Source organism: Gouania willdenowi, chromosome 19, assembly GCF_900634775.1.
Source record: "Gouania willdenowi chromosome 19, fGouWil2.1, whole genome shotgun sequence".
Classification (NCBI taxonomy): Eukaryota; Metazoa; Chordata; class Actinopteri; order Blenniiformes; family Gobiesocidae; genus Gouania; species Gouania willdenowi.
In genome coordinates, this window is record NC_041062.1 from 8,760,195 (window position 1) to 8,772,509 (window position 12,315).

Genomic DNA, 12,315 nt, shown 5'->3' on the forward strand with positions numbered 1-12,315 from the left:
TGCAAAAAATAAAAAAAGACTAAAAATAAAAACTAATTATATAGAAACCGTAAAATTGTAATTTTTTTAGTATTGCAATTAAATAAATTAATTTATTTTATCGCATAGATGTGACCATCACCACGAAGGGTAAGAACAACTTTATTAAAGGGAGGATATAAAATGAGAGGGCAGTGTTACACCTAGGTGAGGTGGAAGGGAACAGGGAAGAGGGAGTCAGGGTAGGAACATGGGCAGTGTTACATCACATGAACAGAGAGAAGGAGTGAGTGGTTCTACCTAAAACTGGTATTTGGGATCAATGTGTCTAAGGTTAAGCCCAGTACGAGCTTATCCCACAGCCCTGGAACAAAAATAAGAACCCAATACACATTATCTGTGGTTTCTCCTGTGTTTTTGTAGAAGCTATTGAAATTCATTATTTTTTTTTTTGCATTTGAACACCTTTTTTCTTGGATTGAAAATATTTATTTTTGATTGAAAAGGATTTTTTTTTGATTGAAGTGTTTTTTTTTTATTGTTTTTTTGATTGAATAATAAAGACATAAATCTACCTCCTTACAATCACTGCAGTCCATAAACCTTTGGAGTAACAGTTCTTTAGCTTCAGTTGTTGTAAAATATGTACTTTGGTGACTTTTGTCCATGTCTGATGGTTATTCTCAGATTCCTTGGCGCGTCATTCCCTGAGTTCTAGCTTTCCGTCTCGGACCCTCCACCTCCAACGCTGACATTGGTCTGGGGCAGGGACGCAGCGGAGCCACAAACCAGACTGTTTTATCTCCTCTTCAAAGGATAACGTCTTTCTGTCCAGAGTCTCAAGGGTGAAAGATTTCCCTGAAACCTGAGAAGAAGACGCCCAGCATGAGAATCTAGATTAAAAACAAATCTATATCCATTCAGGACAGGTGTCTCAAACTTATTTCAGCTGAGAACCAGATTAAACTCAATTTGATCTAAAGTGGTTCAGACCAGTGAAAGGATGGAAACTTATAAATCAGTCATAGGCAACTGGAGGCCAGTGTGCCACATGTGGCCCTCAGTTTAATTTTGTGCGGCCCCCAGAGTACATAAAATGAATGACAGAAAAATACACCAAATTACTCAAAAAACATACAAAGTTACAATAAATGGCACAAAAGGACAACAAAAAAAACACAAAACTACAAAAAAAAATTGTCGTAAAGGACAACAAACATACAAAATTACTAAAATAAATGCACAAAGGGACAACAAAAATACACAGAAAATTACAAAGAAAATGCGCAAAAGGACAACAAATATACACAGAAAATTACTAAAATAAATGCAAAAAAGGACAACAAAAAACACAAAATTACAAAAAAATGTAATGTAAAGAAATACAAAAAAGGACAACAAAATACACACTGAATTACAAAACTAAATGCACAAAAGGTCAGCAAAAATACACACAAAATTACCCAAAGAAATGCACAAAAGGGAAACAAAAAATACATTCATTTGACCCCCACTGTGATGATTGATGCTCATTTCTGATGCTAATCAATACCTGATCACTAATGCCGATGGCGACGTGGCCAACTTTGACTAGCCGTCGTTCTCGAATCCTCAGGCACTCGCCCTGAGGTTTTTCAATCCACAAGTCGACTCCTGCTCAAGTAAAAGAGTTTAAAACGAGTAAAACAACAACACCGCTCCTCCGCTACACCTTCATAATCTAATCTAATCTAATCTAAACTAATATAATCTCACCCTCCAGGCACCGCGAGGGCGGCTGATTGGTCGACTCCAGCCACTCCAAATTTCCATCTATGTGACTGTTACTGGAGGAAAAGACGCCCGAGCTCAGGTCGTCAGATGAGTGGTCAGAGTCCTGAAAATCACGAGCACACACACACACACACACACACACACACACACATATGGGCGTGTGGGTGGAGTCAGGAGTTCAAAGGTCAAACCCACAGGTGTGTCTCACCCTCTCCGACGTGTCTGAGCAGCTGAAGCAGGACGGAGGCTCGTCTCTGGGCTCAGGAGACAAAGTCTGGAACGTAGACCCCACGGGGACGTCTGAGAGGACACAATTAGTTTATTTATGCTCCATGATGGGCTCTAGAACTTCGAGAACAAACGTTCTACTTTGGTCTTGTTCTCAAGGTAGAAACAAATGTGTTGGGCTGCGATCACATTAAACCAGAAATGACCAACTTTGGCCCCCAAAGAAAACGTACAAAATGACTAGTCTCCTAAAGCACACAAAATGACAGGAAAATACACAAAACCACACCAATGATACAAAGTTTGTAAAATGCACACATAATTAAAGAAAAATGTACAAAAGGATGATAAAAGGGCAGAAATTCAAGCAAAATATACAAAGTGACCACAAAAATACACAAAGTGACCACAAAAATACACAAAGTGACCACAAAAATACACAAAATAACAAACGAAAATACACAAAAGTTGAGAAAAATTTCATTTACAAACATGTTTTACACATGGACAAGAAAAATAAACTTGACGTAGAAAACACACAAAATAACAACAAAAATACAAAAACTATATTAAACGGAGTTCTGTGTTAAACAGTGTTCTGTGTTAAACAGTGTTCTGTGTTAAAATGTGTTGTTAGACCCACCATCTCTGATAAACTCCAGCTCAGCTTTGGACCCCCATGAATTTTTGTCTGTTTGGGTTTTTTGCAGCAAAGGAAAAACTCCTCTGAGTGCTCGGAGGTAGTCTGTGGACTGTGAAGACTCCCACTCTTCCTCCTCCTCCTCCTCTTCCTCCTCCCAGTCGCCCTCGTAGTCCTGCTCGGCTCTGACTTGGTTCTCCTGGGTCAGCTCCTCCTCTCCCATGTAAATGTCCACCTCTGAATCTGAGCCGCTCTCCCAGTCCTCCTCATCCTCCTCCTCACAGGCATTTTCCTCTCTCAGGGACGTGGGCTCATAGTTCTGGTCCCACTCTGAGGTGAGGTGGTCCTGGTCCTGGTCTTGGTCTGAGTCCACGCGGTCCTCGTCTTTGGCCCTGGTTCTCCAGGGACTCACCCAGCACATGGTGGGACCCAGAGCAGCAGGACCGGCTCTGGTTCCCACCTCACGGGACGAGGACTTTGGGTTTTCCCGTGAAAGGCTCTGCGTGCGTCGCAGGTTCTCGCAGGCAGACTTAATGGACTGAAGACTCAGACCACCAACTGTGGAGGAGAGGTTTGATTGATCTGTTGCATCCAAACTAAGTCCCAGTTTCGTGACACCTCAGGGTTCTGGTCTGAGCCCACTGTCAGTTTAACTTTAATAGAATAGAACAGATTATCAAAGCCTAAATATCATAACATTACAATAACTTATCTAATGTTAGCCCACCATGATGAGTAAATGTTAATCACTCCACTCATTTCTCTATAATAAAGGCCTAAATTACAGATATGTACCTTTAATTGACCTCTTTCTGTTCTTATTGTAATCTTCATCCTTTATTTTTTTGTTTTCTCAAAATCTTTTTTTTTTGTGTTTTGTTTTGTTGTTGTTTTCTTTTTTTAAATGATAAATAAATAATGTTTTATTAGAATTTGTAATTTTGAAAAGACTATTTTACACTTTTTGACCTCAAAACATTTTTAAATGTAGTTTCTTAAATGTCTAAAATTGTATCAAAGTCTTTTTCTTTTGGACATTTTTTGGGAAACAACGATTTCCAAAATTCCAAAATTAATTTCTACTGTAAAAATGTAATTTTTTGAGGATTTCCCTTTTTACCATTTTTCTTAAAAAAAACACACACACAATGTGTGTGTGTGTGTGTGTGTGTGTGTGCGTGTGTGCGTGTGTGCGTGTGTGTGTGTGTACCTGCTCTACAGGCTTTCACAGTTTTCCTCCTCAGCTGTGCGGCTGAGGCTCGTCTCTGTGGATCCTTCTTTAGTCCAGCTCTGAACACGTTGGCAGTGAAATGGTTGCATGTGGACGGAACCTCCCACAGCGGGGGAGGCTCATTGACGATCTGAGGTGAGAAGAGAGGAGATGTGACCTTTGACCTTCTATTCCCACTGAGCAGAGAGCAGAGAGTGACTGACCGTGAGACACAGTGGGTGGGAGTAGTAGCGCGTCCAGGGCTGACGTCCATTGAGCATGTGCAGTAGCATGCAGCAGCTGCTCCACACATCAACCTTAGCACTCAGAGCGGCCCCTGCAGCCACCTCAGGGGACATGTGGCTCTCTGTGCCGGGGAGGGCCCCACCTGCAGCAACACATTATTATTATTATTATTATTATTATTATTATTATTATTATTATTATTATTATTATTAACACAACAAGCAACCCTCCACTTATACACTCATCAAGTAAGGGCCACAAAAATGTGAAAACTTTCTACTACAAGGGCCACAGAAGAGAATAATGTCCAATGTAAACAATGGGGTTTTGTGTATTTTTGTTGCCATTTTGTCCAATTCAGCGATTCTCAACTGGTGGGTTGGGACCCAAAAGTGGGTCGTGGAACAGTACTGGGTGGGTCGCGCACAGCTGGTCAATAATAAATAAATAATTAATGTCTCTCGTGTTAGTCTTGTCTTTAATTTTGAAAGGAACTTTTCTTTTGACAGGCATGCTGTGAAATGCATGTTGCACAGGAAAATATATAGATTTATGTTTTGAAAAAGATTATATATGTGTGTTTTTGAAAAACTATATTTTGTTGGTTGAATTCTAAAAAAAAGTAGGTCGCGATTTAATGACCGTGGCAAAATGTGGGTCCCTGGGTGAGACCAGTTGAGAACCCCTGTTCTAATTTTCTGTCATTTTGTGTATTTCAGTTGGTATATAGTTTTTTTTTTAGAACCGTATGGTGTATTTTCCTTGTCCTGTATTTTATTATTAATAATAATAATAATAATAATAATAATAATAATAATACATTTTATTTGGAAATCATTTTTGTTCATTTTTTTAAAGTCTAAAGTCATATTGTGCATATTTTATTATTTTGTGTATTTTTCTTGGGTTTTTTTTTTACTTGTTTTGTGTAGTTCTCTGTCTCTGCCTCATTTCATGTATTGTCCTTGTCTTTTTTTAAAAAAAAATAATCATTTTGTGTTATTTTTGTTAATATTTCATAGGTCTAGAGTCATACTGTGTATTCTGTGTAATTCTTCTAATCATTTTTGGGGCCGCACAGATTTAGACCGAGGGGTCCATGTGGCCCCCATACCACCAGTTGCCCTTGTCTGTCCTAACCAGTGCTGTTGATGACTTACGTATGAAGGTCTTGTTGCTCCGCCCACTTTCCTGCAGAGTCTGAGAGAGGCCGAAGTCACAGAGGAAGGAGTCTCTGAGGTCAGCAGACAGCAGCACGTTGTCCACTGGAAGAAAAACGAATTCAGAGTTTCACTGAAACACATCATTGGTTCTTTAAGGTACTAATATTTTCACATAAAAACATGAAGATAATCAATGTCAGACATATGCACAAAAAGTGTATTAGCTACTTTGTCACAGACGTATGAAGAATAGATCTGTTCCTGTCCTTTGTCACAGTCATAAAACATAGATCTGTTTCTGTATTCCTTTGTTACAGGTGTATAGGAATAGATCTGTTCCTGTCCTTTTTTCACAGATGTACAAGAATAGATCTGTTCCTGTCCTTTGTCACAGATGTATAAAGAATAGATCTGTCCCTGTCTTTTGTAACAGACATATAGAGAATAGATTTGTTCCTGTCCTTTTTTACAGACATATGAAAAATAGATATATTCCTGTCTTTTGTTACAGACATATGAAGAATAGATCTGTTCCTGTCCTTCTTTGTTACAGATGTGTAAAGAATAGATCTGTTCCTAACAGTTTAACTGAAAGATGAAGCATGTATAGCGGTCGCTTCATAATCAAAATGTTGTGTAGCGGCACAGGGTCAAATGGGAAATGGGGCGGGGCTTTTTTATCAGGTTTGGTATCGGACTGTTAATTATCGCGCAAAGCGAAGCTGAATTGTTAGTGACATGCAGCTGGTGTCCTACCCACCTTTGACGTCCAGGTGTATCACCCTCCTGTCGTGCAGGTGCTCTAACGCCCCCAGTGTTTGGTGGAGGTAATGCAGCGCTAGGTCTTCAGGCAGGCTGCTCATGTCCCTCAGCAGCTGTCCTAGACATGCTGATTATAGGTGGAGCAAAGCTGATTATTGATCATCTCTGTGGGCCTGTACTACAAAGCTGGATCAGTATATCCTGGATTTATCTCAGTTAGCTTCACCTAAGCAAACATTCTCCGTCAGAGCGCCCCTGTTCTACGAAGCAATATATGAACTCGCTAACTTGGGTGAGGTGATTTCAGACAGGAGGCGGGACTTCAGTACTCGCTCAGATCTTATCCACTTTATAACCAGGTTGAAGTGGATATAACATACATAACCCTAGGCTGAACGGCTAACCTGGTCGGGACCAGGTTTTGTACTGGCTAAGATCTGAGTGTGTACTAAAGCCCCGCCTCCTGACCAAGAAGTTCTCTTAGAAAACAACCTGTCCAATAAAAGGAGGATCATTGTGAACACGCCTCTGTGTGGATCTGATGCGACGCTGACAGGAGAGAGAATATTTATCCTTTCATTTACCTATGACATCCTAAAAGAAACAGATATATTTTATCTGATGAACTGACCTACATTAGTCAGCTGATAAAACCGGCGTGCGTCCGACGCTTTCAGACCGATAAATTCATTCATTCATTCATGTATTCTGTGGTGATGCAGAGAGCCTCAGTCCTGTAAGATAATATAAAACACAAATATTGTCCACCTTATGATGTAGGATGATCAGACACTGACAAGGTGTGTGTTTATTCTCCGTTTACAATTTCACTAATTTAAGCATTAACACTCGTCAATTTCTGCATTCATTCCTTGCTGCTTTTTCTGCAGTGACAGAGTTGATTTTGGTCTGAATTATTGATTTTAATTCTTCATATTTTTAAAAGAATTATTCCTCAATTGTGACGTGAGTTGCTTTACACAGTTTCTCTGTGATTGTGATTGGTCTGACGCTGTAATCTCCACCTCTGTCACAAGAGCGCGCACGTAGCCAGGCTGAAATCAACTCGCTTAACTTATCGAGTTGTAATCGAGATTCGTAGTGCAGCTTCCGTCTGACGTAGAATGTTTGTTTAGATTAAGCATGCTAACGAAAATAAATCCAGGATATAATTATCTAGCTTTGTAGCACAGCCTTGTGTTTGATCTCACGCTACAGTGTGTGGAGTTTACCTGGCTTCAGATCCATGAACAGAACCACGTTGACGCCCTCTCTCACCACTCCAAAGAGCTCCACGACCCGAGGAGAGTTCAGAGCACTCCACGTGCTCACCTCCTCACTACTGAATGCATTCAGCGCAATCTGGGAAGCACAAAATCACAGTCAACTCTCCACAGGTCGTCATTGGTTCATTGTTTGTTGTTGTTGTTGTTGACTCACTCTCTTTGCAGCACATTTAAAGCCCGTGCTCGTGTCCCGGACACTGAACACATCGCCGTACGAGCCGTTCTGGATGTGATGAAGGATATTGTACTCCTCTCCCTCCCTGTACTCACAGCCTCGAGGCTGAAGCTTCTGAAAGAGACAAAGAAACATATGACATGTTTACGTGTTTAAATCCACAGTCTGTCATTTGATCATGTGAATTCATGGGATGATTGAATGACAAACTTCAACAGAGTAAAAATCACAGGTGGAATTTTAGATCCGTTCCAGGGGGGGCAAAAGTAAAAAAAACATAATTAATCATGTTGACGACAGAAATTAATGTTTATTAATGTTGTAAATTCATGATAAAATCGTTCTGCTTCATTTTTGCTGCAGTACCATACATGAACTGCTGGGTGCAGTGTTGCTTCAACATTTACATTGTGAAGAAGAATTGCGCAACAGAAGAAGAACCAACCTAAAGTCTCAAAAGTTTGGGAAAATTTCACTGAAAACTTACATAAAACTATTTTATATATAAAAATAAAAAATCTCAATAACATTTGTAGCCTTAAATGGAAGACAATGACTCGAACGCTAAAGAATAACTTGTATTTATAAAAGCACAACAAATTAATTCAGATACAGCATATTTTGTACAGTGTCTGTGTTTTATGACACTTAAAATATTTGTATATTATGTACATTATATTAGGAATTGTTTTTTTTAAATGTATTTGGGAAAACTGTCATGAAAACTTTTGACAAATAAGGAGGGCAATGCTCCACCTGCCCCTCACAAACTCAGCGTAAGATATAAACGTCCAGAAATGACAGCAGAGTCACGTTTCCAAATGGTTTTTCTAATGTTTTTCTTTCTCTATTGGGTGTTTTTTTTTTTTTTTTGTTGTCATTTTTGTGTATTTCTGTTGTAATTTTGTATGTTTTTGATATTTTGTAGTCGTTTTGGAGTAATTTTGTGTATTTTAGTTTGGATGAAAACACACACTCTTACATGATGAAATATGAGACCTTCGTTGGCAGGTTTTGAGGTTTTCCAGCCATTGAGAATTGTTCTGATCAGATCTCTGAAATCAGGAGGAACAAAGATCTTTGGGATCTGAGTGACTTTCCCTCTCAGCTCATCAGGAACGCCATCGTCCTCGTGGTTCAATCCAAACTCAGGTTTGGAGTCCGATGTCCCCTCTGTAGACTCTGAATCCCAGTCCTCCAGGGAGGAGGTGAACCCTGACACGTGCATCAGGTCAAAGGTCGCGAGGGGGACAGAGACCGAGGAGTCGTCAGATTCCTCCGACCCGCTGACGCTCTGTGGACGGTCTGTGAACTGAGGCGGGGGGGGGATGATCCCATCCTCAGACCCCAACCAGTCCACCTCCTGCACCCACAGGCCTCGGATCACGGGCCGATGATGCTCTACTTCCTGTGGGACGGAGTGGACGGACTTCCTGCTCTGCTTCCTCTGCTGCTTCCTCTGCACCAGCAGCTTCTCATCTTCCTCAGAGTCACTCAGGACGGGAATGTCATCACGGAGAGATCTAGGAGAAGAAGAAGAAAAACAAGGTGTAGGATCCATTTTAGCATCAACTTCTGCATAGTGTGAGAATGAACCCCATAGAGCCCCTTCAAAATAAAAGCACAGCGGTAATTTTTTTCCACTCCCAGATACAATTAAAACCTGGGATTGAACTACAGACCTCACAGTGCCAGTCGTCAGCTGCGATGGAGCAAAGTTTCTGTGAGTGTGAGAAGGAGTGAACTCCTGGAACTCCTCACCTGGGACGGAGAAATAAAAAAGACATCTTCACATCAAGAGATGCCCGATATTATCAATGATAGCAGAGTTGGGGTCAATTATAATTGTAATTGCGTAATTGGTAATTAATTACAATTACGGCACAATTATAAATGTAACTGAAATTGAAAATGTCTGTTGCTGTTGTAATCATAATTGAATTGTAATTGAATTCAGAGAATTAGTGAGGATGCATGCTAATGCTAGGCTAATGCTAACATTAGGCTGATGCTAGCATTAGGTTAATGCTAGTTTATGCTAATGCTAGCCAATAGTAATGATAATGCTAATGCAAACTTATGCTAATGCTAGCTGATCTTAATATATGCTAATGCTATTATAATGCTAATGCTAGGCTAATGAAAATGCTACCTAATGATAATGCTAGTTAATGCTAATTTATGCTAATGCTAGCTAATGCTAATGCTAGATTATACAAATGCTAAGTTAACATATGTTAATGCTAATATATACTAATGATATTTATGCTAATGCTAGCTATTGCTAATGCTAGCTAATGCTAAGCTAATGCAGTGCCACACAGGCAAGCACCTGCATCCTCTTTTGCATTTTCTTTAGGAAATGCAAATATTCTAGTTGACTTTGTAATTGGCATGGAAATTCTATAAAAACTACAATTTAATTAAAAGACAAAACTGGGGGGGTGGTGTTTAGCTCAGTGGGTTGAGCGCCCGCCCCATAAATGGAGGCTGTAGTTCCTCACCTGCAGCCGGTCCCAGGTTCGATTCCCGGCTTGGGACCCTTTGCTGCGTGTCATTCCCTGCTCTCTCTGATCCCTTTCCTGTCAAGCAACTGTCATATAAAGGCCACTAGAGCCCAAAAATTCCTTTAAAAAAAAAAAAAAAAAAAAAAAGACAAAACTGGGGAACCATGTTACAGTTCTATGGCTTACACATATGTATTTAACAATTATTAAAATGTATTTCATATCAACTTTTCTGACTGTGTTTAGTTCTCTTGAGTATCATTTTATTTTATATATATATATATATATATACGGTATATATAAATTGAAATCGAGGGGTATACTGACAGAAAAAAGGCTCAGGCGACCACATTAAAGATATTAATACCAATATTTTTATTGATGAGGAAGCTTAACAAAGAAACCAAGAGATGAAAAACAAATTAAATGATAGATATTATGTTTTTGTGTACTTTACAGATGATTTAAGACATGGGTCAAAATGACCCGTTATCATTAGAGATGCTAACAGAAAGCTAACACAAGAGGAAGATTACATTTTAGGCTGTTGCTGTTGGTCCCTGGTCATGTACTGAGAGCTTATCGTACTGAGATTGTATATGCGTGCACATGCACACTACCGAAAAATGAATTCTTGCTAAAAATAAATTATTCATTTTTGTTTTCAAGTGAACGGACTCGTGTTTTTTTGTTTATTGGATTATGTTAGGGTTAGGGTTAGGGTGATAATCTCAGTACGGAGGTAAACTCAGTATGTGACACCGGACCCAGACCTCAGACAATCCTGACTATAGTTCCGGCATTTACGTCCACGTGCGTAGTAAGCCGAATGCCGTTAGTTCTGTCAAAAAAAAAATGCCGGTCACTGTAATTATTTTTTAGATGTCATTGAAAAATGTAATTGAGCCAAACCCTGGATATTAGTGATGTTTCTTGTTATTTCTGCTCCATGTGGTTAAGTGCAACAGGAAGTGCGAGACGTGGTGGTCTTACTTTCAGCCTGAGCCACGATGGAGATGAACAGCTCCTCCTCACACGTGGTGTCGCACACGCGTTTGGCCGTGCCATGCTGCATGGCTCGGCTCAGGTGGGGGGCCATGGCCTGGACCACAGAGTCGTTCCTCTCCTCCTCCTTCTCTTCTTCATCACGCCCTGCCACGCCCACGCCGTCATCGTCTTTCCCCAAGACGGAGAGCTCGGACTCGCCGGTGACGATGATGAAGGGCGTGTTAGAGTTGAACATCCTGGGAATGGCCATGTTTGTTCAGAACTGTGGCTGAAAGAGAAGAAGATGACTTTAATTAGCACTGAACAATTTTTTTATTTTTTGGGTTGTTTTCTGTGTTTTGGAACCATTATGATGTCATTTAGCATGTTTTTGTTGCTCTTGTCTTGTGTATTTTTCTTCTTGTTTTGTGTAGTCTTCCTCTGAGACTGGGATGGAACGGATTCAGAAACAAGAGAAAGGAGGTACTTGGATTCAGAAACAAGAGAAAGGAGGTACTTGAGCCAAAACATTTGGAGAACCACTGCTATAAGAGAAACATGTTAGGTTAGCTTAACACGTAGCGACCACTCCCACATCATGTTTGGGTTAGCTTAGCATGTAGCAACGCTGTCTGAGTGGGGTCAACATTTGGTAATCGGAGGAGGCGTTTGCAGGCGAAGGCGCGAACGAAGCCCCATCATACCACCCCAGTGGGAGCTATAAATACCACGGCGAGGGTGGACACCCTGAGCACCGGCCGCATGCCTTCCACTGAGCCAACCAGCTGTCAGAATGTTTCTGGACATGTTGACACAGAGAGAGGAGATGAGAAAAGTCTGTAGAGGAGAAAGTCCAGGGACGGACACTCAGGAGTGTCTGTGTTGGACGAAGGAAATGGAAACTTTGAAATTGTGAAGGAAAAAAGAGAAGAAAATCCTGGAAAAGCAGCAAACAACACTGATATGGAGAAGTCTCACCATGTCTGGAGGAGACTCACCACTGGACGTCTGGAGGCGTCTCACCGCTGGATGTTTGGGAAAGTCTCACCACTGGACGTTTGGAGGAGTCTCGCCACTGGACGTCTGGAGAAGTCTCATCACTGGACGTTTGGAGAAGTCTCACAACTGGATGTCTGGAGAAGTCTCACCACTGGTCATCTGGAGGAGTCTCACCACTGGACGCCTGGAGGAGACTCTGGGAGCCACGTCAGATCTAGATCTCAGATGAAGTCCACTTCAGGAGGTCAGGGATCAGCTGGGAGGACTGAGGACTCTGCTCCTGGTTCTCACTCTGTTCCTCATGTTATGACAGGATTAGAGTCAGTACCTTCTTTCTCGCCCCCACAGAGCTTCTGATTG

General features: G+C 40.8%; 1 protein-coding gene across 1 annotated transcript; it reads right to left on the minus strand.

Moving 5' to 3' along the window:
• map3k14b (mitogen-activated protein kinase kinase kinase 14b) lies at positions 1-12,315 on the minus strand. Its single transcript, XM_028476314.1, has 15 exons — positions 11,955-12,315; positions 10,963-11,245; positions 9,145-9,223; positions 8,445-8,985; positions 7,442-7,576; positions 7,234-7,363; positions 6,000-6,128; positions 5,237-5,341; positions 4,055-4,218; positions 3,831-3,981; positions 2,624-3,178; positions 1,961-2,052; positions 1,735-1,855; positions 1,532-1,632; positions 1-844 (listed from the first exon to the last, which is right to left on the minus strand). The coding sequence occupies exons 2-15, from the start codon at positions 11,225-11,227 to the stop codon at positions 680-682; spliced, it is 2,733 nt and encodes a 910-aa protein (XP_028332115.1). The 5' UTR covers positions 11,228-11,245; positions 11,955-12,315; the 3' UTR covers positions 1-679.

What these genes read in the sequence shown, in the direction of transcription:
- map3k14b (XM_028476314.1), bottom strand. Translation starts at nt 11,227, where the DNA reads ATGGCCATTCCCAGGATGTTCAACTCTAACACGCCCTTCATCATCGTC. An exon ending in CCCACCCACTGTGTCTCACG is followed by an intron (nt 3,982 to 4,054) that starts GTCAGTCACTCT and finishes TTCTCACCTCAG; the next exon opens with ATCGTCAATGAGCCTCCCCC. An exon ending in GCTCAGACACGTCGGAGAGG is followed by an intron (nt 1,856 to 1,960) that starts GTGAGACACACC and finishes CGTGATTTTCAG; the next exon opens with GACTCTGACCACTCATCTGA.